The sequence below is a fragment of the Raphanus sativus genome, chromosome 9 (genome assembly GCF_000801105.2).
Source record: "Raphanus sativus cultivar WK10039 chromosome 9, ASM80110v3, whole genome shotgun sequence".
In the NCBI taxonomy this organism is placed as follows: Eukaryota; Viridiplantae; Streptophyta; class Magnoliopsida; order Brassicales; family Brassicaceae; genus Raphanus; species Raphanus sativus.
Genome location: NC_079519.1, coordinates 33,327,181 through 33,347,409, shown reverse-complemented (window position 1 = coordinate 33,347,409; position 20,229 = coordinate 33,327,181). Strand labels below are relative to the sequence as shown.

Below are 20,229 nucleotides of genomic sequence, written 5' to 3'. Positions count from 1 at the left end.
TTATACTGCACGTTAAAAATATAGGTTAACCATTTCGAAATCTATCTAGCAAAAGCTTGTCCCCAAATATTTACCTGTGGTATATAAATTTGGTAGTTTACACACACACATATCCCTGTTGTTTTTGTCCGAACTCAACCAGTCGAACCGAATCTAACCAATTTTTTTGGTTTTCAATTCGGTTATGGTTTTCATTTTGGTTTTATTCGGTAGGATTTAAAATGATTTTACTTTCAACTCAATTTTTGGTTCAGTTCTATTGTCGATATTAAAAAAAAAACAAAAAAACAAAATATCTGAAAATAACCGAAAATTCTAATTGAATTTAACCGAAATAACTGAGTTTAATCAAAAATATCTGATTTTTTTAGAAAATTATATTGAAATTAACCAAAAATAAAAAATGTTTATTTTGGAAATAAAAGTGAAAACTGAAAATAACCGATAACCGAACCGAAATTTTAATTACTGAATTGATTTTCAAAATTTCGGTTAATCGAAAACAAAAATCGCAGGGTTGCACACACGTACCACTTACTTCCCATTTGACAAAAAAACAATGAAAATCATAATTTGCGTGTAACAGCGATTATGACGGTGTTGGTGACCCGATCCGATGTTAATAATGGTGTGGACTTTAAGACTTAAGTTCGTTTGAAGTGGTTGTGGCCTTGTAGGTAACGTACCAACCATTCTTATATAGTTATATAACCATTTTAAGAAAAGTTTATTTATGGAAATATGCAAACATTGAAATAATGAAATGCATGCCTTGATTTTTGGTTATGTGTTTTAAATTTTAATCAAATAATTTGTAGAATTTTAAATTTACAAACCATGCATTTCGCCATATAGCAAATACAGTGACAAATTCAAGAGAAGTTCACTATATATGAGTGGGTATAACTTTCTGAACTTTAAGGCTGAATTATTCTTCTTATATGTTTTAAAAATATATTATTCTTATATGATTATGAAAATTCCACTATATATGGTGAATTGACATCAATGTTAATATTCTTCTTCTTTTTTATTTGCCATATATCAGTGGTCAAGTATCTTACGGATTAGGGGTGGGCATTTCGGTTTAGTTTCGGGTTTGGTTTGGGTTCGGTTTGGTTTGGGTAATTTGTGTTTTATAAAACTCAAACCAATTAAAACCAAAGTAGCTTTGGTTTGGGTTTGGTCTGGATTTAATTCGGTTCGGTTCAGTTTGGTTTGGTTTATATTTAGTTCAATTTATATTATTATGGTCTAGTTTGGTTCGGTGTAGTTTGGGTTGGTTATAAAATATGAAGGCATCAGTTTTATACTTTTATTAAAAAAATAATTAACTCATAAACGATAGAGTGAGAATATAAAAACTTATGCTACATAATTTTATATATAATAGTATTATTTGAATCGTATTTATAATTTTTTTAAAAGATATGTAAGTTATGAAAAAATGAAAAACGAAACTTTAACTAAAATTTACAATATATTAATTCATATATATATATATATATTAGATTATCGGTTTGGTTCGGTTTAAACCCAAACCAAACCAAACCGTTCGGATTGAGTAAAATATAAACCAATTGGATTACATAAAGAGCACGGTTTGGTTTGGTTTGGTTTAACTTCGGTTTGGTTGGTTCGGTTCGGTTCGGTTTGGATTTTTTGCCCACCCCTATTACGGATCAATATTTTCTAATTTAAATCTTTGTTATTTTGTCAGTTCCAGAGAATCTGATCGATTTGGATAAACCTAACAAGTATTAATTAAATTTTATATCAAACACAATTTTTGCAATATTATATTGTTGAAACTCAATAAATATGTAACTATTTGATATACTATTATACTTCTTTTCTGGTTTTAAAAGATTTTTTTTTCTTGTTGCCAAAAAGGATAATTTTCTATTTTTTGCATATATTAAAAAGAACAATGTTCCTAAATATACTATTTTCAAATTTTTGTCACAAAAGAGCCATTAAAGAAAAAAATAATCAAAATGTTTCATTTAATAGGTAAAAGAATCTTATACAGTATACTATAAATATATATAAAAAAATAAAAAATATTTTTATAGCTTCAAATTATATACTTTCAAATTCAAACTTTTTAACAACTTTTTTATTTGACATTTTTCGAAAATGTCATGTTTATCTTTTTAACTTTTATTTTTCAAATTCAATTCGAAACTATTCTTAAAAAAATTATTCTCAAATTTTAATATTTATTTTTTATTTTATAAAATTTTAAACTTCAATTCTAAAACCTCACCCATTAACTCTAAACCCTAAGATCTATATTAGTTGACCCTATGTGTATAATTAAATTTTTACATATTTAATAATACATTTTGGTCATTTTGATCTTATATGCTATTTGTGACCAAAAAAATTAGAGTTATGGTATTTCTTTTTTTAAAAATGACAGTTAAATCTATTATTTGGTTATAAACTTATCAATAAACTATAAACCAATAACATTAATCAATCTAAATATTTTAATTAGTTTTTTTTAATTTATAACTTTAATATAAACTAGTGAAAGTACTTTAAAAAAATAAAATAAAATCAATGTTTGTAAAACAAAAAGATTGAGAAAATCTTATCTTTACAAACATAGGTACATCATACTACCATTTCAGAGAGCATTTACATTGATATTCATTGTCAATCTCGATCCATTCCATTCGACATTTAAAACACCGACCTTACCGCACCACTACCAATCCTAGCTCACCAAGCTCCTCAAAGTCTTCGCCAAGAAACGTCACGCACGACGGAAATTCATAAAGGAGACAAAACGACAGTTTTATTTATTTCTTATTACCAGGTTTTGATACAAGTAGTAAAGTGATGTCGTCATTACGGTAACGCATTAGGTAAACAAATACCCACGCGCGTAGGCCACACCTCCTAGTCCACCACGAATCCCCATGATTTCTTTAACGTCTCCCAAGTGCCGGTGGGACCCATGTTTATAGAACCCTGATCAGTTTGATTATTTATATTTACGCACTTTAATATTTCGTTTAATTACTACTAGGTGTTTTCCTGCAGTATATGCAGTAAAAGAATTTTAAAATATTTTTAAAAGATAAATATAAATTATATTTATTTTTATTAATATTATAAATTTTCTTTTTTCTTATCAATATTTTAATATAAATTTGATTTAACTGAACATTAAAGTTAAGATAAAACCAATTTTGTTTATTTTGAATTACATTTAAGAATGTGCATGTATATACTTAAAATTATAATCTTAGGTATATTTTTCTATCTGTTTATTTTAATTAAATATATTAAATAAATATATAAAATTTCAGAATTGTCAAAAATCAAAATTAAACAATATTTATAAAATCTGTAAATATATATAAGAAACTAATGATTTTAAGATTTAATTTGATTTTATGATTTAATTTTATAATTTTCTAAAAATATGTATATATTTTTGAAATATTTTTAATTTAAATGATATTTCAAAATTTGAAATTCCATAATTGAATATATTTATTTTAATGATGATTTATGCGTTATTGTCATATTTTTAAAAAGTTCAAAATATAAATCGATAATAAATATAATATATGAGTTATCACCATATTTTAAAATTTTTATCAAAAATATAAATTAACATTAAATATAATTGTCCATGTCATATTAATCTATAAGACATGTCATCAATTTTATTAGCTATGTCACAATTATTAATCTAGGTGTTTTCTTGCACCATGTGTAGTGATGAATTTTTTAAAAGTTAAATTTTATATTTTTAAAATGTGATTTATTAATATTATATATTTTGTTATTTTGACTAATAATTAATATAAATATCATTAATTAAGCATAAAATTAAGAGAAAATATTTTTTTTATTTTAAATTATATTTAAGAATATATATGTATATATATAAAGTTAAAATCTTAGATAAAAAATTATTTATTTCGTTTGGTTAAATTATTAAATCAACTTGTACAAAATTACTAAAAATCATATAAAATTGTATAGTTATCAAAATTTAAAACTAAATAATATTTATATAATTTGTAGATATCTAAAAGAAACTAATGATATTACGATTTATTTTTTTATTAATTCAGAAAATTTAGAAACTTTTAGATAATAAAAATTTTATTATTATAAAAGTAAAATTATATAATATTTCGAAATTCAAAATATCATATTTGAATATATTTATTTTAGTGATGATTTATGAGTTATTACCATATTCTACAAAGTTTACCAAAAATATAAATCAATATTAAATGTAATATATGAGTTATTGCCGTATTTTAAAAAGATTTCCAAAAATATATATTAGCATTAAATGTAATTGTCCATGTCATATTTAATCATATGACATATCATCAATCTTAATAGTCACGTCACAATTTTTTTTGTGAAAACGATTGTAGATAAAACATGTGGCAAATCATTTTTCAAATATAGATTAGGGGATAGTGAGGCTATTTTGTTGATTCCTATTGTTTTGCTACATTAAAAAACTTTACGAATCTTAAAACCATTTTCCACTTGGAAGGATGTGACATTTTTTTTCGCTTGAGAATATGTAAATTTAGATATTTACTGCAAAAAAAATCTTATCTGCTTCACTAATTTTTTTTTTGTAAAAACTGCTTCACTAATTAGATAAATAACATTTGTCTTGTTGGTGTTAAAGGTAAAATTACAAACATCATTAAAATTAGATTACATATATGTCATTACTATAAAAGTCTAGTGACATATTATATTCTCCGGTACAATATAACTCAAAATACTAAAACCGTGCGTGAATACAATTTTTTTGAACTCAAACTATACAAACAACTAAAATTTATTTACGATTCTTTTTTTTTGATTAATACTTACGATTTTACTCACCAAAACATGTTCTGCAATTTAGCTATATAGTTGCAGTCAAAGCCGGTATAAGTTATTTTTCATTTATGATTTCACTGAAAAGCCAAAAGCGAGTTATGCTTTAATAATGTTGTCCGAGTGAAAACAAAACTCAAAATGTAATAATTTCACTGAAAAGTGGGGGAAAAAGTACTCCTTCCGTTTCATAATAAGTGTCGTTATAGAGATTTTTTTTCGTTGTAAAAATAAGTGTCGTTTTCAAATTTCAATGCAGAATTTATTAATTTTATTCTGTATTTTATTTTTCTATTGGTCGAGATACATGGGTAATGATGTTTTTATATGGAAAATATGTAAAATTTAATGATTTCTTAATCTATTTGCACAACTCTAAAATGACACTTATTCAAAAACAGATGGAGTATTTTTCATGTTTACTGTAAGCTCTCTCTCAAAAGATCCTCTGAAACTGCGGGGATGAATGAGTCACGAATAAATTATTTTTCTAACGCCTCAAATAATATTCTTTATGTGTCAATAAAGCATTTCTAGAAAATAACAAAAGTGGTTTTCTTTTTTTTCTAAACTTTCGAAAGAAGTAAAGAAAGGTTTTCTGGTTACAACAAGGCCAATAGATTCTCTCTCAAAATTCGCCCCTTGTTTCTAACTTCCTCTCTCTTAAACCCCCAAACTAAAGAAAACAAAATATCTTTTCCTATAAAACCTCTCCCACTCACACTTTCCTCATAAATCCTCAACCAACCCACCCACAAAGCCTCTCTCTCTCTCTCTGTATAAACCAGAAACATGGATGCTTCATCGAGAAAACCTTATTTCATCGAAGAAGAGGACGATGATATGGCTTCTTCGTTATCAGAGATGGAAGCTGGGTTTTCTGGTAGTAACTCACTAAACGGTGTCGTTTCACGTCCTCTTTCTTACACTAGTCTCAGGAACACGAACTATTGTCACAATACCTACACTCACGGTTATTATTACCATCAATACTCTGTTTCGTCTCCGAGATCTGTCGTTTCCCGAAGATTCCATGACTTCAGATTAGATAATCAACAGCCTCATTACTTGGATTCGTGTTTCCTCTGCAAGAAACCACTTCATAACAGAGATATCTACATGTACAGGTAGATTTTACATCAGATCTGATTTCATTTTTCCTATTTTTTTATCGAATTATAAAAAGGAAAACCTGAAAAAGAAATGATTTTTCGGATACCCATTTTTCAATTTTCTTTTTTAAAAATCTGAATCGAAGTTTTGATATTTTTGTGTGTGGGTGTAATTGCAGAGGAGACACACCGTTTTGTAGTGAAGAGTGTAGACAAGAACAGATAGAGAGAGATGAAGCAGAAGAGAAGAGAAAGAATCTGTCTTATTCGGTGAAATCAGCAATGAGGAGAAAAGAACAACGAAGCTCCTCTTCTTCTCCGACCAGATCTGGTGGTTATGCTTTTCACAACGGACCTGTTGCTGCTGCTTGAAGTTCCGAATCTGATGATGAGTTTGAAAACTATAATAATAAGAACAATAATAATTAGGTTTAAAAAAGGAAGAAGAAAAAACAAGACTTTGTCTCTGAACGTTTGGAAGTCTGTTTTGATCTTTTTTTTAATCTAAAAGATCAGTTTACTTTCTCATGAAGTTTTCCGGGAAAGGAGAAAGCTAAAGATCCTTTTTTAACTCCTTGAAAATGCATTAACTTTTTAAAAAAGTTTTGGGAGTATGAGAAGAGATAAATTGTAAATGCATGTATGAATTAATGTCCATGGCATGCTTTGAGTAAATGCTCTGGTTTCTTTAAAAAAAAAAATTGTTACCGATCTGAATCACAAATTTAGTTTTTTTTTGGGGTTAAATTCAATTGAATTTGAGTAATTTTGATTATACCTGGACTCTTTTGATTATATATTTGCAATTGGTTATGTTTGTTTGTTACTTGTAGTTGTTATACGAGCAACACATTGTAACATCGAAGCTCAAAACGTTGACTATCGAATTGTCATGTCTATCGCAATCGCATACAACGTTAACAGCAAAAACATACATACTCTTCTCTGCCATTCACTGTATTAAATCTCATTTGTAAACACAAAATAAGCTTACTGATTTTTTTTCTTCTACTCATCCCACATTAAAGCATAAACCACAACACTTACTTATTCTCTATTTACTATACCTGCACAAAAAGTCTTCTGAACTCAAAACTCATCCTCTAACACTAACTCCTCCTCTCAAACTCCCCTTCACAGGTCCACCGGCTCGACTCTTGCTTCTTACCTGACCTGTACTTTCCTTACTCGCAGCCACTGAACACTCTCCACCATCGGATTCTTCGATAATCTTCTTCAATCTTTCCACTACAGTCTCCATCGCGGGTCGATCTTTATCGTTCTTTTTCAAACAAAGATCAGCAAGTTTAGCCAAACTCCTAGCTCCAGCAGTTGGATAATTGTTGCGTAGCCGAGGGTCAACGATCATGCTGAAGCGTTGACTGTCAGCAGGATATTCTTTCACCCAATCTAGTAGCTTTCTTTCAGCTGCTGGCTTGTTCCTCTCAGTGGTTCGGCGTCCGGTTATGATCTCGTAGAGCACAACACCAAAGCTATATACATCGCTCTTTAACCGTAGATGGCCGGTTTGCACGTATTCAGGAGCTGCATAGCCTTGTGTTCCAACTCTCTATGACAATGATTAACAATGAAAAAATGGTTAACATTGTAAAAGAATGTAAACCAAATCTAACCAAATGCACACCACCAAAACCAACAGTATTGTACAACTAAGCCAAGAAGGTATGAAGTATGCAGTACTACTTACTGCAGTTGTGACGTGAGTATTGTCTCCTTGAGGTCCTTCTCTTGCAAGCCCAAAGTCCGATAATTTCGGACAAAATTCATCATTTAAGAGCACATTAGAGGTTTTGAAGTCTCTGTATATCACCTGCTCAACCAAATATACCACACACTACACTATCATCCACTGAATCACATATTCAACTCAGAAACTAGACACTGAATGTTTCACACTAAAATTTCACATTCCTGGTCTAATCATCGGTCAATATCGACATTTCTTTACAAATCAATATGTTAAGATTGTGCATGTCCTAAACTATCAAAAGGATCCGTCTTAAAACCAGGTTTCCTCTATTGTGCTTTGTGTCATTATAAATATTACCTTAACTTCATGTAAATAAGCCAATCCTTCGGCTGCACCAAGCATGATCTCAAGCCTTTGTTTCCACGGTAATACACGTGATCCACGAGTGAAGAGATGATCCTCTAAGCTTCGATTCGACATGAACTCGTAAACCAAAAGCCTCTCGATCCCAGTCTCTCCGTCTTCTGAGCAATAACCTAAGAGCTTCACAACGTTCTGATGATTCACTATTCCTAGAAACTGAACCTCTGCTAGCCATTGCTTGTGACCCTAATAACATCATTACAATACAGAGGAGATTAAAAGATCAAAACTTTGAGCAAAAGTTTCAGACTTTACATTCAAAAACAGAGTGACAATTTTTAAAACAGAGCAAAGAACAGAGAGAATAACCTGTAATCCTTGACGATTGAGTTTCTTGATGGCCACGACAAGTGGAGAAGAAGAATCAGAGTCTTTTGTGGTCGGAATCTTTCCTTTATAAACACTACCGAATCCACCTTCGCCGATCTTAAGCTTTCTGTTAAACCCGTAAGTGGCTTCACTGAGTTCTTGGTAAGTGAAAACCCTAAGATTCTTTTCTCTCTCTGTGTACAAGTCTCTGATACTTCGAGGAGAAGGCAGAGATCTCGGCGTCTGGAGATTAAACGACGACGTCTCGCTCTGGTTCCTCAGTTCAGGAGCTGAGTTTTGCGCTATTTCTTTTCCTTTTCTTTTGTCTTTTTGTTGGTCTCTGGGTTTGGGTTTCTTTGATTTGCACAAAAACAGACAGTTCATGTCTTTAGGAGAGAGAGAGAGAGAGAGAGAGAGAGAGAGAGAGAGAGAGAGAGAGAGAGAGAGAGAGAGAGAGAGAGAGAGAGAGAGTGAAACTTTTTGTAAGGGAATGTTTGTGGAAACACAGAAATGGAGATAGATAAATAAAAAATGATTACTTTTGATCTGAGTACTTGAACCAAAGAATGTACTAAAAAGACATGTTTTAAAGGTTCTTCTATATGAACAATGAAATCTGAAAAGAGATAGCAACTGTGTTTTGGGACAGTGTGTGTAATGAGTTGTTGAGTAAGAGGTAGGTATGAACACAGATCTATATAACTGCCAGGGGAAAGAGATTTTCCTGGAAAACTAAAGAAGAGAGAGATAGATCATAATAAGAATAAGAAGAGTCTCTCTTTCTCTATCCTATTCTTTGTCAAGAAAACCAGAGAAAATTTGTAGATGGGAAAGGGACAAAAAGTGTTTAATAATTAAAAAAAGAAAGATAAAGGAAGAAGAAACGCGGACTGGTACGGACATGGTTGTAGAAAAGTCTGTGTGAAAGAATAGGATTGATTCGTTGACTAGCGCAGGACTTTTTGTCATACTATTCAGACTCTGTAGTAATTGTAGTCGGGACTGTGTGTACTAATTAGAGGAAAAACAAAATATATTAACTAATTAAATATTTAAAACAGGGAGTGATATTTTTAGAACAAAATTGTGTTTATGTTCTTGTGTCCTTTTCCGGTTTTCCCCCATGGGAAAAATAACAATAATGATTTTCTTTTTTATTATTCTTCATTGGTAAAAATTAGATAGAAACAAAAGAAAATCAAGATCTGCAAGGAAAATTACAGAGGCATGCAAAGGTCTGGTCAAGTAACTGGAAGCATTTGCCAGTTCCTTCCCATAATTGTTGGCACAAAGCACCGCATGAGCCAGCGCCACAATCTATTTCTGATAAAATCTTATGGCACATGCTGTCTTGTCCTTGAGCCTCTTTCACCGTCAGCCCTGTAAAAAAAATTGTTTAAAACATTAAAGTATCTTGTTGTCAGCAAAAACAATCTAATAGATGTATAGATGTTGTTGATCAAAAAAAAAAAGATGTATAGATGTTAAAAAAAATCTAATAGATGCACGGATGGTGAATGTAAAACAAACCTAGGATGATGATGAGGAAAAATACAGTATAAAAAGTGGATTTAATCATTTTTAATATGATAACCGGTGTTTTCAAATTATAAATACAATGAGAATAATGGTAGCTTTCATTTCTGTAAAACTGTGTATTTTATATAGTACCTGGGGGATCTAGTAATACTAGCAACGTAAGTAAAAAGATTAGCTCACCACATTAAAATATTATTTTTATTTAATTACAACATATTTCCTCAAATAACTCCCTAGTTATATGTTTGACCTTGTTTTTTTTTTAATTATTTCTCCAAAAATAATTATATATCCTCTAATGAAAAATAGAAACAAAATAATAGAAAACTGTGTTATATATCCTCTAATGACCTTATTTCTCCAAAAATAATTATATATCCTCTAATGACCTTATTTCTCCAAAAATAATTATATATCCTCTAGACATCTAAATTATATATTTATCTTAAAAGTATTAACTGTGTTATCTTCTAAATAGAAAACTTTGATCATATTTACATTTTCTCTTTTATCTTTCACATATATAATTAAATGTGAATAAATGATTTATGGCTTGGTTCTTATTAATGTGCTTTAATTTTAAAATATTTATTAATTTAAAGATCCCAGTTATTTTTTGATAACATTATATATGAATATTATGAGATACTATGCAATTGAACTGTAAAAAATTGTGCATATTTTTGGTTCAAGATTTTGATTATGCATGTAATGCTATTTTTACTATTTCTCATATTTTAGATTGATAATTTGTTTTAATATTGATTTTGGAAAAACACAATTCCAGATATACCATTAAATACATATATAAAATATTTATTTATATATTATCAAGTTGATACTTTTAAGTTTTAAACATATACTCCATAAACGTTTTCTGCCATTGAATTGCATAACATTAAATGGATAGACTATTTAATTGATACTCTATCGGTTTCATAATAATTACTCCAACCGTATCATTTTATGCGGGTGTTTAAGAATTTTACACAAATATTAAAAATAGATAAATTTTTATGCATTAGCATTAAATTAAACAGATAAATTTTTATGCATTAGTATTTTAGGATTGGTCAAAAATTTATATAACAATAAATTGAATCTAAAACTGTGAGAACATCAATTATTATGAAACAAAATAAAAATCTTTAAACACCACTTAAAATGATACAGAGAGAATATTATTCTAACATTTTTTCTTGTTACACAAAAAATATCACTTTACAAATCCAATACAAACTATTTTTTTTTTAGTCGAAAGTTAATTTTAAACTGTATTTATTTTATAAATAATTTTATTTATTTCAAATACTATTGGTTAGAAAGGTATAATTTGTAACAAGTTATGTTATATTTTCGTCACTTTTTTAATTTGTATGAAAAATATCGAAGTGACATTTAGAAACGGATGGAATATCTTATTCAAGCTTAATAATGGTGAAAACGTTTGACTAGTGAGTCCCATTCAACCGAATTCTCGTCTGAAGCAAAAACTCTAAAGAAGCTATTAAGCGTGTGATACTGTGATCATAGTCAATAATTGCACTTACTGGATTGAGTCATGCTGGTCTAACACGATTAATAAATTATTGATTAACTAGAAAATAGGTCAATAATACAGATGGTTAACCCCAACAGCAGAATATTAATCATTCCTAATGATACCCTAATACACGAACTCATGCCTCTCTTGCCAGCACATATCTTGTGAGTTGTGATACCCTAATACACGAACTCATTCCTCTCTTGCCAGCACATATCTTGTGAGTTGTACTTAGGGGTGGGGACGGAGCAGATAGGGTTGGACCCGAAAGGGTTGCACTGTTCGTCCCTTCCGGCCCTAACGTATTGAAAATACTATGTTATTTCTTTTGGTCAGCTTTTCAAAAAGAAAAATACATTATATATTGCTACAAAACTTGGCCCAATATGATAATGGTATAACCCACTATAGTAAGCACTCTAGAATTTAACTGAGCCATTAGTAATTTACAGCAATACCAAAAACTACACGTAGCCATAGACATTCTGTCCAAGCCCTTCAAAGGACTTAAAACCCTATTCACATCAAAAAGAGGCTCCAAACACTGACATACAAATCACTAAGCCAATCAAGATGATCAAAGGCGCGCAACATAAGATTATCTCACATGATCAGAAAAAACACTGTAAAATACTAAGATGTAGAACTGTCAAATGGCTTGTCAATTAAGTTTGCCCGACAAGCCATTGGTTTGTTTGTGTGGACTGTAATCGGTTAGTTCGTTGTTAAATACAATAGTTTCTTTGATTTATGTTTTTGTACTTTTTTATCAGAAGGAAAAGGTAAAGCAGAACATAACCTAAAATTACACACTTGTTTGGGACTCTTATTCAGAACAACGAAAGCAAAGTCATAGAAGGACAATAACTAGAGATAAATAACTGAAGCAAATAAGTTTCAAACACAGAAAACTTGTAACGCTGCGTCTTGAATCTGTCTCCTTCCTCAAGAGGAGCGGCGGTGGGGAACTGCTGTGATCGTTCTGGAGGCACGATGTGCAGGGATTGTTCCTGATGAGCGACGCACCGCCGTTCGAACCGCTTCATGACTTGCAGTGATCGTTCGACGCTCTGTCGTCCTCGTCCTAACCTCCTGATGACTTGTAGTGATTGTTCCTGATGAAGATCGACGTGCCTCAGTCCGAACGTCTTGACTACTTATAGTGACCGTTCCCGAAGAACGAGTCTCCGACGTCCGGACCTGCTGACGACTCGTGGTGATCGTTCCCGAGGAAGAGATCCTTCTTGAGGAACGGTGCTCAGACAACTCTCGTGAAGTGATAGCTCCCGAGGAACGACGTGTTGTTGTCGTCTGAAAATTCTCGCGAACGGCACTGACCACACGCGAGGAACGATGTGTAGTGATTGTTGCCGAAGAACGTCGTTCTGTGGTCCGAATCTGGTCACGACTTGCAGCTGTCACACGCAAGGAAGGACGGCGGAGATCTGCAATGATCGCTCCCGAAGAGGGAAGTACGGTTATGCGACGCTCCCCAAGACCTAAAAACAAAAAAAAAATAGTACAAATAGGGATCAAGAATAAAAATCTTTCACCGAAATTAAATCAAATATAAACCAAAACAAATAAACTAATTATTTTGAAGGCATCTTCTCATCTCTTCTCACCTCTATTTCTCACTGCCCTGTTGGACATCTTATGCTCTGGAAATGGTTTCTAGTGAACTCTTCTTCTATGCTTTCACAATTCTGTAATGGTCTGGGGGATTTGTATTATATGAAGACTCGTGTCCTTCTTTGCTAAGCAAATAATATCTACGTCAACCATAAAAAAAAGAAGAGAAGAAAAAACTAAAAGCTACATAATTTCTTATCATCTTACGACATTTATTTCCGTTAGTCTTCGTCAACGAAAATATACGTCCAAGTTTTGGTGAGACGTGATTTTCAAAGATATTTCATAAATAAATTAAAATTACAATGAACATAGACATATATGAAGTGCTGAGTGGAAATCTGATTCATTCTCGCAATTATAATTTGCTACAAAATAATATATATGCGATATAATAACATATCCAACCCCACTCCATAATTTACTCTAAATTAAAAAGTGGAATTAAAAATGGAGTGGAAAATAGAGTGATGACCAAAAAATAAAAGCATTACTCCATAAATAGAGTAATTCTTTTATTTTTGGTTCATCATTCCATTTTCCACTCCATTTTCAGTTACATTTCTCAATTTAGAGTAAATTATGGAGTGAAATTGGAGATGCCCTAATATATTGTTTTACGCCAATACATTAAAAAAACGCATTAAAATTAGGTTTCAACATTTTGGTCGTAATTAGCCTTCTTTTTTCTTGCAACAAGACTAAACTATAGCCGTCTTCCTCCAACACTAATCGATATATCAATTTATCATATTTTTCCAATTATCATTTTCTTCATCAACCCAATCTATCATTTTCATGATTTTTTTCTTGGATTCCCACATATTACTATTGTTGGACCATTTTGTTGGCCTCCTCATTGCGTAGAGTCAGAGACGATGCTAAACGTAAACACATTTGCTTCGTATGAGGAAATTAGAACGTCTAGACAACCACGCGTCTGTGGTCGGGTGGTCAAGGCGTTCCGTGGATTCTTAAGGGACTCGAGTTTAAATCCACACCACACCAGATTTCCACAACGCGTGGCTGTCGGGGTTTTTACATTCTCTCTCCGGGGAATGGTTTACCATTTTTTTTTAGAACGTCTAGACATGGTAGTGCTACACTAATGTTGGAATGCAACGCATTTTTCATTATTTATTAAACTGTTAAAGTGAGCAGTTTAACTACTCGTCAGTAATTTTAGATGGTAACAAACTCATAATGATTGATTTCGTTACAAAATTTCAAAGTCTAAAAGGATGGAAGTTTATTTGCAATGAATTCTCATCAGTTTTAGAAATTTTGAGATTTAATTGTTATTGGTTTATTGATTTTAATAATTTTACTAAAATCCATTTTTAGTAATTTAAGAATTTTCAAAATTCATAAAATTCTTTTGGTTTTTTTGGTAAAATGTTAAGATAAAAAAAAAAAAATTATTGAAAAAGTTTAGTTATTATTAATTTTCTAATTCTAACTAAATCTAGTGTTATTGGAAGATGAATTCTCATCAATTTACTGAAATTCCTTTTTATTGATTTAAAAATTTTCAAAATCCATTAAAATCTTTTGTTATTTAAAAAATTTAGTTATTTTTGATTGTCTAGTTCTTATCATATCTAGTATTTTGAGAAGATGATTTTTTTTCTATTTTTCTTATAAGATATCACTTTCAAAATATCATGTTTATCCATGAGATATATAAAATCTACGTGATAGAAAAGTCTGGAAAACAAAATAATCATTATTGCCAAGTATTTTTTGCAATACAATAAAATTCTTTTGGTTTTTTTGGTAAAATGTTAAGATAAAAAAAAAAAAATTATTGAAAAAGTTTAGTTATTATTAATTTTCTAATTCTAACTAAATCTAGTGTTATTGGAAGATGAATTCTCATCAATTTACTGAAATTCCTTTTTATTGATTTAAAAATTTTCAAAATCCATTAAAATCTTTTGTTATTTAAAAAATTTAGTTATTTTTGATTGTCTAGTTCTTATCATATCTAGTATTTTGAGAAGATGATTTTTTTTCTATTTTTCTTATAAGATATCACTTTCAAAATATCATGTTTATCCATGAGATATATAAAATCTACGTGATAGAAAAGTCTGGAAAACAAAATAATCATTATTGCCAAGTATTTTTTGCAATTTCAACCCAAATTATATATCCAAAATTATAATTCATTACATTTTATATAATTATCTTTTTGAACATACAATTATATTTCTATCATTAAATAAAATTAAAAAATAAAGAAAATAATTTTTATTGTTTTCGAATTATATGTTTTTGAATTCAAATTTTTAATAATAAAAAATCAGAAAATTTCGAATTTATTTTTCAATTTTTCAAAATTTTATTTTAAAATATGAAAATAATTTTTGAAACAATATTTATTATAAATTATAAATATTTATTTATTTTAAAAATCCTAATAATTTTCATCCATATATTTAATTTACAAAATGAATGATAGATAATAATAATTCATGAAGTAATGATCTAGAAATATTGTGATCAAATTTTGTAAGTAAGTGTATATATATTTTTAATCCACGTAACTTTTAAAATCTATCAACTTTAAAAATTCAAAAATTCTACACAAATTTATCTTCTAATAACACCCTAAATGATTTTTGACTTTTGAGTCGAGAGTTTCTTTCGTGGATAGAGATACCCATTGAAATAGTAATGAAATAATGGAGAAAAGAGTGCCCCCTCTACCCATTTTCCTCCTTTGATTTGCTCCAAACCGCTCTTATTTGTGTGGTTATGGCGTTCTAGATGACTTTTAGCCATACAAAATGCCAGATAACTCATTCGATAATTACATTATGCTTACATTATGAGATATTTACCGGGAGGTACTCCCAAATTTTCGATTTACGTCACCAGCAATGTCATATTTAGGGCTGGGCATAATATCCGCACCCGAAGTATTTATCCGAATTCCGACTCAAAAAATAGGGTATCCGACCCGGTCGGATCCTGCCTAAATATCCGAATGAGACCATTTTTCAAAATCCAAAAAACTGAATCCGATCTGTACCGAAAACCGAATGATTATCCGAACATATCCAAATATATAACTATATATATAATATCATTTTAAATTATATTTAATAATAGTATTAATACCTAAAATTAAAAAATTTAAATCAAACATATTATGTATTTTAGGTATTTATAGATAAAAATAGATGTTTTGGATAAAAATGCTCAGATAAAATTATATATATGGTTATTTTCGGATTAAAATAACCAACTCGAACTATACAAATTGTGTATTTTCGGGGTTTTAAGTTATTTTGGATAAATTTAAGTAGTTTGGATATAAAATATCCGAGTCAAATCGGATAGTTTGGTTACTTCGGATATACCCGAATCCACTCGAATCCGGGAGGATCCGACCCGGTTTTTTGTAATATCCGAATGGGACCATTTTTCGAAATCCAAAAAATCCGATATCCGAATGGATAGTATCCATACCCGAAAGGGTACCGAATGCCCAGGCCTAGTCATACTACAGACATGATGACAAATACAGACATGCTCGCTTCTTCACCTTTCGTAATTACAAAGCTTCTTGTCCCTCTTTTCGAATATAAAAGCCATGATCTTTAATTCTTGGGTTTATATCTTAAAACTTCCTTCACGGTTTGTGTAATTTGAACCCAAACACTCTTGGAAGTTGGAACATAGCTTTGTGTTGCCTTTGGTGGCTTGAGATGCCCATAAGTCATCAAGTATATATGTGTAAACGCCCGTTGTCCTAAAGTAAGCTCCATCATTGACTGTGATCATTGCTCTAAGGAAAACCCAAGGAAAACCCAACAAACAGCTGCAAGATCTATAGAAACTCAATAAAAATGATTGATATATGTATAAGAATCAAAGAACAGACATATATATATTCAAAGTTTTCCGAAGTTATGCATTATATAGGTCAACAACATCTGCAAGATATATAGGAACTCAAAAATACTGTTGCTTTATTCATATGAAAAAGACATCAATATTGGAAAGTCTTCAGACCATGCAGCCTACGCTTTGGTTGTCAATATGTAACGAGTGTGAACTACATCAATATTGTGAACGAAAGTCCAAAACCAGAAAGTTTGTCTTGGTGTTTGGATTTTGTCATAAGTTGTCCAACTAAAGATCGATTAAACTTTTTTTTTTGCAAACCAAATATCGGTTCTTTCAAATCTTTAATCAGAAATGAGATTTTGTATTAATATTGTTTCGTGGAACTACAACTTAATATACTAAGAATTGTGACACTAAAATAGAATACCAGAAACGAAAAAGTTCTAGAGAATGATACTACATAAACATTGTTCCAATCGCTCTTGTTCTTGGTCCAGCCTACAACTTGGTCACTATAAACCAACTTGTTTGGTCATGTCGCAATCTCATCCACCTCCGAGTTAAAGACAAAACTTGGAAACGTGGTCGTTATGTCCCTGCAATTGAAATTTCAGACCTCAAACTTACAAAACGGCACCAAAATTTAATCAAGTAGATAGGTTTACAGTTTACTATAGTAAGGTAAACAAACCTCAGATACGGAAGTGTCATTATCTTAAGCAAAGATGGGTTCTTGATTACGAAATCGCTCCACTCTGTCTTCCCAATCTTTCCATCCCTATCCACATCTGCGTCCTCAAATGTCTGTTCAAGCAAAAGCAAAAGGACCTGAGTTTTGTAAAAGAGTCTTTGCTTTCGTTTAAGTAGAAGTTTTGTAAATAAGCAAGAAACCTGATCGAGTATCACTTCTATGGTATCATCAGCTAGTTTCATTTCAGATTCGCAGAGAAGGGCAATCAGCATTTGCTTCACCTGCCAAAATCACATACACGATAATGAATGCCGCCGGCAAGGGTTTATCCACTAAATGGTTCAAAATCAAGAACATTCATTCATGGTCAGCTGTGAAAACATCTTTGAAACTTAACAAGTTGAAACAATAAATAATTGTGTACCTCTTGGCGTTCAATGTAGCCCGTGCAGTCCATGTCGTAAAGCCTAAACGTGACTGAGGTAGAAATACAGACTAATGTGAATAAAAAAGTCATGGGATAGATTTACATAGATATTATTGAGTGATCTCAAAAAGTCTTGTATAGTCGTCAACTTACAATCTGTTTTCTCCTCTAGAGAAGCATTAGGGTGGAATACATTGAGTGATCTCACAAAGTCTCCAAAATCAATGACACCTTTTCGTTTAACATCAAACAAATCAAATATCTGCAAAAGAGGGGCATTATCATTTAGTATTTGTACAGAACCAAGCTTTAAGTCGACTGTTCTTGAATATTTACCCTATTGGCAAACAAATTTTCCTTCTTTCTGTTCTTGAACAAAGCAAGTTGAAACTCTTCCTGCAATACCAAGTTGGTCGAGAAATTAAGTAACAATATCCAAAAGTGGGCCAAGAAAACTTCAATTTTCAAAACCAAACCAATTAAAAAAATCAGAACTACAAATGAAGTCAACTTTCAATAAAAGGACTTGGTGAGCAATAAGGAGCCCACAGATCAGTATGGGACACCTAATAATAAATTGGTAGAAAGTCAACACAAAGTTGACGTATATAATGGAAAATGGATAATAGGGCATTGAATATAATATCACTTAAACATCAAGCATTCATGATCCGTGCAGAAGAATCAAAGGCTTATCGATTATCAATAGTACCTTGTTTATCAAGCCATCGTCAACAACCGAGCTGCTTATGCTCTTGAATAACTCGTATAATGCTTCAACCTCACTCACACTAACTAGAAAAAACAAGGCCAGAGAGATTAGTTACTATGATCAAGTCGATTCAGTAAAAAAAAAAAAACAGGATATGGCAATAAAGAAGAGACACTTGTTGAAAATACTATGGATCAAGATTCAATTCATCATAGCACAGGAAAAATATACAGCAACAAGCTAGATGATCCAATAAACTACTGGAATGATGTCTCAAACAGCAACAAGCAGCCAAATGATAAAAGAGTGATCTATAAGAAGCGAAGATGAAACGTGCGGCGCAAGCAAGTAAAACTTACAAGCAGTCTCAGAAGCTAGCTTGACAGGGTTCTCATGTCCCTGATACTCTCTCGCAGCCGTGGAATGTAAACAGCCCATTTACACAGATGACTCAAGTAAAGCCCTAGAAGAAGAAGAAGAAGAAGAAGCTTACTACTACTACTACGATTGATTAGATTCGCTAATTCAACGATTTCAAAGCTGAGATTACTCCCCAATCCATCATCATCGTCATACGCATCTTCAGAATCTAACACGTATTCAACAGAACCCTAGAAAGAATCAAAGGATGAACGAAAACAATTGAAGACGTTCGAAATATACAAAAGTTTCTCGAGATTCGCTAAAATGAGAATCAGATTTGAAAAACTAATCGAACAGGTTAGGGTAATGCAGGCGCGGCTCCAGAATCTTCCGAACCGAGAAATTGAACGGTGAAATCGAATTCAGTACTTACTTACTACCTCCGAGGGAAGGGCTCGCCGGCGCGGTGAGAAAGAGGGGAAAGGGGCTTTTTCGAGAGACGACGAAGATCTGTAGTCGAGAGAAGGCAGATGAATGATCCGACGGCTGAGATTAACTGTGCATATATTACTGCTCTTCTTTTTGTTTGGTTCGACAGAGGGAGGGGCCGGTCGATTGGGAGATTTATTGATGAGAGAGTTTATAAGATGAGCGCCGTACGTGTGAACATTTGAAAGCGTGCGGAACACCAAACTTGAATTTCTTTTCCAACCAATCAAAACATTTTGTTAACTTTTTTTTACAGTGTGGAAAAGTGAACCACCATTTAATTGACATTTTACCTTGCAAGTTTTTACAAGTTTTCTTAAATTGTACTTTTACAGTGTGGAAAAGTGAACCACCATATAATTGACATTTTACCTTGGAAGTTTTCTTAGATTTTTGTAATGATGTTGACATTTTCAGGTGGAATCACATTAAAATTGTACTAAACTGATATATTACTGTCAAGAGTGATTTTATTATTATTTTAATATTAAATATTTTGATTTATATAAAAAACTCAAGATTCAAAACTTGAAAACCCAGCT

General features: G+C 31.2%; 5 protein-coding genes across 6 annotated transcripts; 1 reads left to right on the top strand and 4 right to left on the bottom strand.

Annotated features, from left to right (window-relative positions):
• The first annotated feature begins 5,599 nt into the window (after window positions 1-5,599).
• LOC108836161 (FCS-Like Zinc finger 1-like) lies at window positions 5,600-6,516 on the top strand. Its single transcript, XM_018609360.2, has 2 exons — window positions 5,600-6,005; window positions 6,170-6,516. The coding sequence occupies exons 1-2, from the start codon at window positions 5,671-5,673 to the stop codon at window positions 6,360-6,362; spliced, it is 528 nt and encodes a 175-aa protein (XP_018464862.1). The 5' UTR covers window positions 5,600-5,670; the 3' UTR covers window positions 6,363-6,516.
• Window positions 6,517-6,850: 334 nt separating this feature from the next.
• On the bottom strand, window positions 6,851-9,262 carry LOC108836160 (probable serine/threonine-protein kinase PBL19). Its single transcript, XM_018609358.2, has 4 exons — window positions 8,434-9,262; window positions 8,059-8,310; window positions 7,699-7,821; window positions 6,851-7,560 (listed from the first exon to the last, which is right to left on the bottom strand). Exons 1-4 carry the CDS (start codon window positions 8,815-8,817, stop codon window positions 7,087-7,089), a joined length of 1,233 nt encoding a protein of 410 aa, XP_018464860.2. The 5' UTR covers window positions 8,818-9,262; the 3' UTR covers window positions 6,851-7,086.
• Window positions 9,263-9,631: 369 nt separating this feature from the next.
• Window positions 9,632-10,012, bottom strand: LOC108836863 (putative defensin-like protein 126). The gene is made up of 2 exons (XM_018609964.1): window positions 9,964-10,012; window positions 9,632-9,813 (listed from the first exon to the last, which is right to left on the bottom strand). Exons 1-2 carry the CDS (start codon window positions 10,010-10,012, stop codon window positions 9,632-9,634), a joined length of 231 nt encoding a protein of 76 aa, XP_018465466.1.
• A 2,278-nt stretch (window positions 10,013-12,290) lies between these two features.
• On the bottom strand, window positions 12,291-13,316 carry LOC108836862 (uncharacterized). The gene is made up of 2 exons (XM_018609963.2): window positions 13,141-13,316; window positions 12,291-13,014 (listed from the first exon to the last, which is right to left on the bottom strand). Exons 1-2 carry the CDS (start codon window positions 13,166-13,168, stop codon window positions 12,461-12,463), a joined length of 582 nt encoding a protein of 193 aa, XP_018465465.1. The 5' UTR covers window positions 13,169-13,316; the 3' UTR covers window positions 12,291-12,460.
• Window positions 13,317-17,329: 4,013 nt separating this feature from the next.
• On the bottom strand, window positions 17,330-19,831 carry LOC108824007 (calcineurin B-like protein 9). Of its 2 annotated transcripts, none has more exons than XM_018597334.2 (9): window positions 19,639-19,831; window positions 19,195-19,446; window positions 18,836-18,918; window positions 18,460-18,519; window positions 18,277-18,385; window positions 18,121-18,173; window positions 17,897-17,977; window positions 17,697-17,809; window positions 17,330-17,601 (listed from the first exon to the last, which is right to left on the bottom strand). In XM_018597334.2, the coding sequence occupies exons 2-9, from the start codon at window positions 19,271-19,273 to the stop codon at window positions 17,538-17,540; spliced, it is 642 nt and encodes a 213-aa protein (XP_018452836.1). In that variant the 5' UTR covers window positions 19,274-19,446; window positions 19,639-19,831; the 3' UTR covers window positions 17,330-17,537. The 2 variants fall into 2 exon arrangements, with proteins under 2 accessions (XP_018452836.1, XP_018452837.1); XM_018597335.2 differs by having other exon boundaries at window positions 19,195-19,424.
• Window positions 19,832-20,229: the final 398 nt, after the last annotated feature.

Coding starts and splice junctions, on each gene's coding strand:
- LOC108836161 (XM_018609360.2), top strand. CDS start 5,671: ATGGATGCTTCATCGAGAAAACCTTATTTCATCGAAGAAGAGGACGAT. Junction 6,006..6,169: donor AGAGATATCTACATGTACAG/GTAGATTTTACA, acceptor GTGTAATTGCAG/AGGAGACACACCGTTTTGTA.
- LOC108836160 (XM_018609358.2), bottom strand. CDS start 8,817: ATGAACTGTCTGTTTTTGTGCAAATCAAAGAAACCCAAACCCAGAGAC. Junction 7,822..8,058: donor CTTATTTACATGAAGTTAAG/GTAATATTTATA, acceptor TTGGTTGAGCAG/GTGATATACAGAGACTTCAA. Junction 7,561..7,698: donor ATACTCACGTCACAACTGCA/GTAAGTAGTACT, acceptor TCATTGTCATAG/AGAGTTGGAACACAAGGCTA.
- LOC108836863 (XM_018609964.1), bottom strand. CDS start 10,012: ATGATTAAATCCACTTTTTATACTGTATTTTTCCTCATCATCATCCTA. Junction 9,814..9,963: donor TTTCCTCATCATCATCCTAG/GTTTGTTTTACA, acceptor TTTTTTTTACAG/GGCTGACGGTGAAAGAGGCT.
- LOC108836862 (XM_018609963.2), bottom strand. CDS start 13,168: ATGTCCAACAGGGCAGTGAGAAATAGAG. Junction 13,015..13,140: donor CAGGGCAGTGAGAAATAGAG/GTGAGAAGAGAT, acceptor TTTTGTTTTTAG/GTCTTGGGGAGCGTCGCATA.
- LOC108824007 (XM_018597334.2), bottom strand. CDS start 19,273: ATGGGCTGTTTACATTCCACGGCTGCGAGAGAGTATCAGGGACATGAG. Junction 17,978..18,120: donor GCTACATTGAACGCCAAGAG/GTACACAATTAT, acceptor TGATTTTGGCAG/GTGAAGCAAATGCTGATTGC. Junction 17,810..17,896: donor TAGAAGTGATACTCGATCAG/GTTTCTTGCTTA, acceptor TTGCTTGAACAG/ACATTTGAGGACGCAGATGT.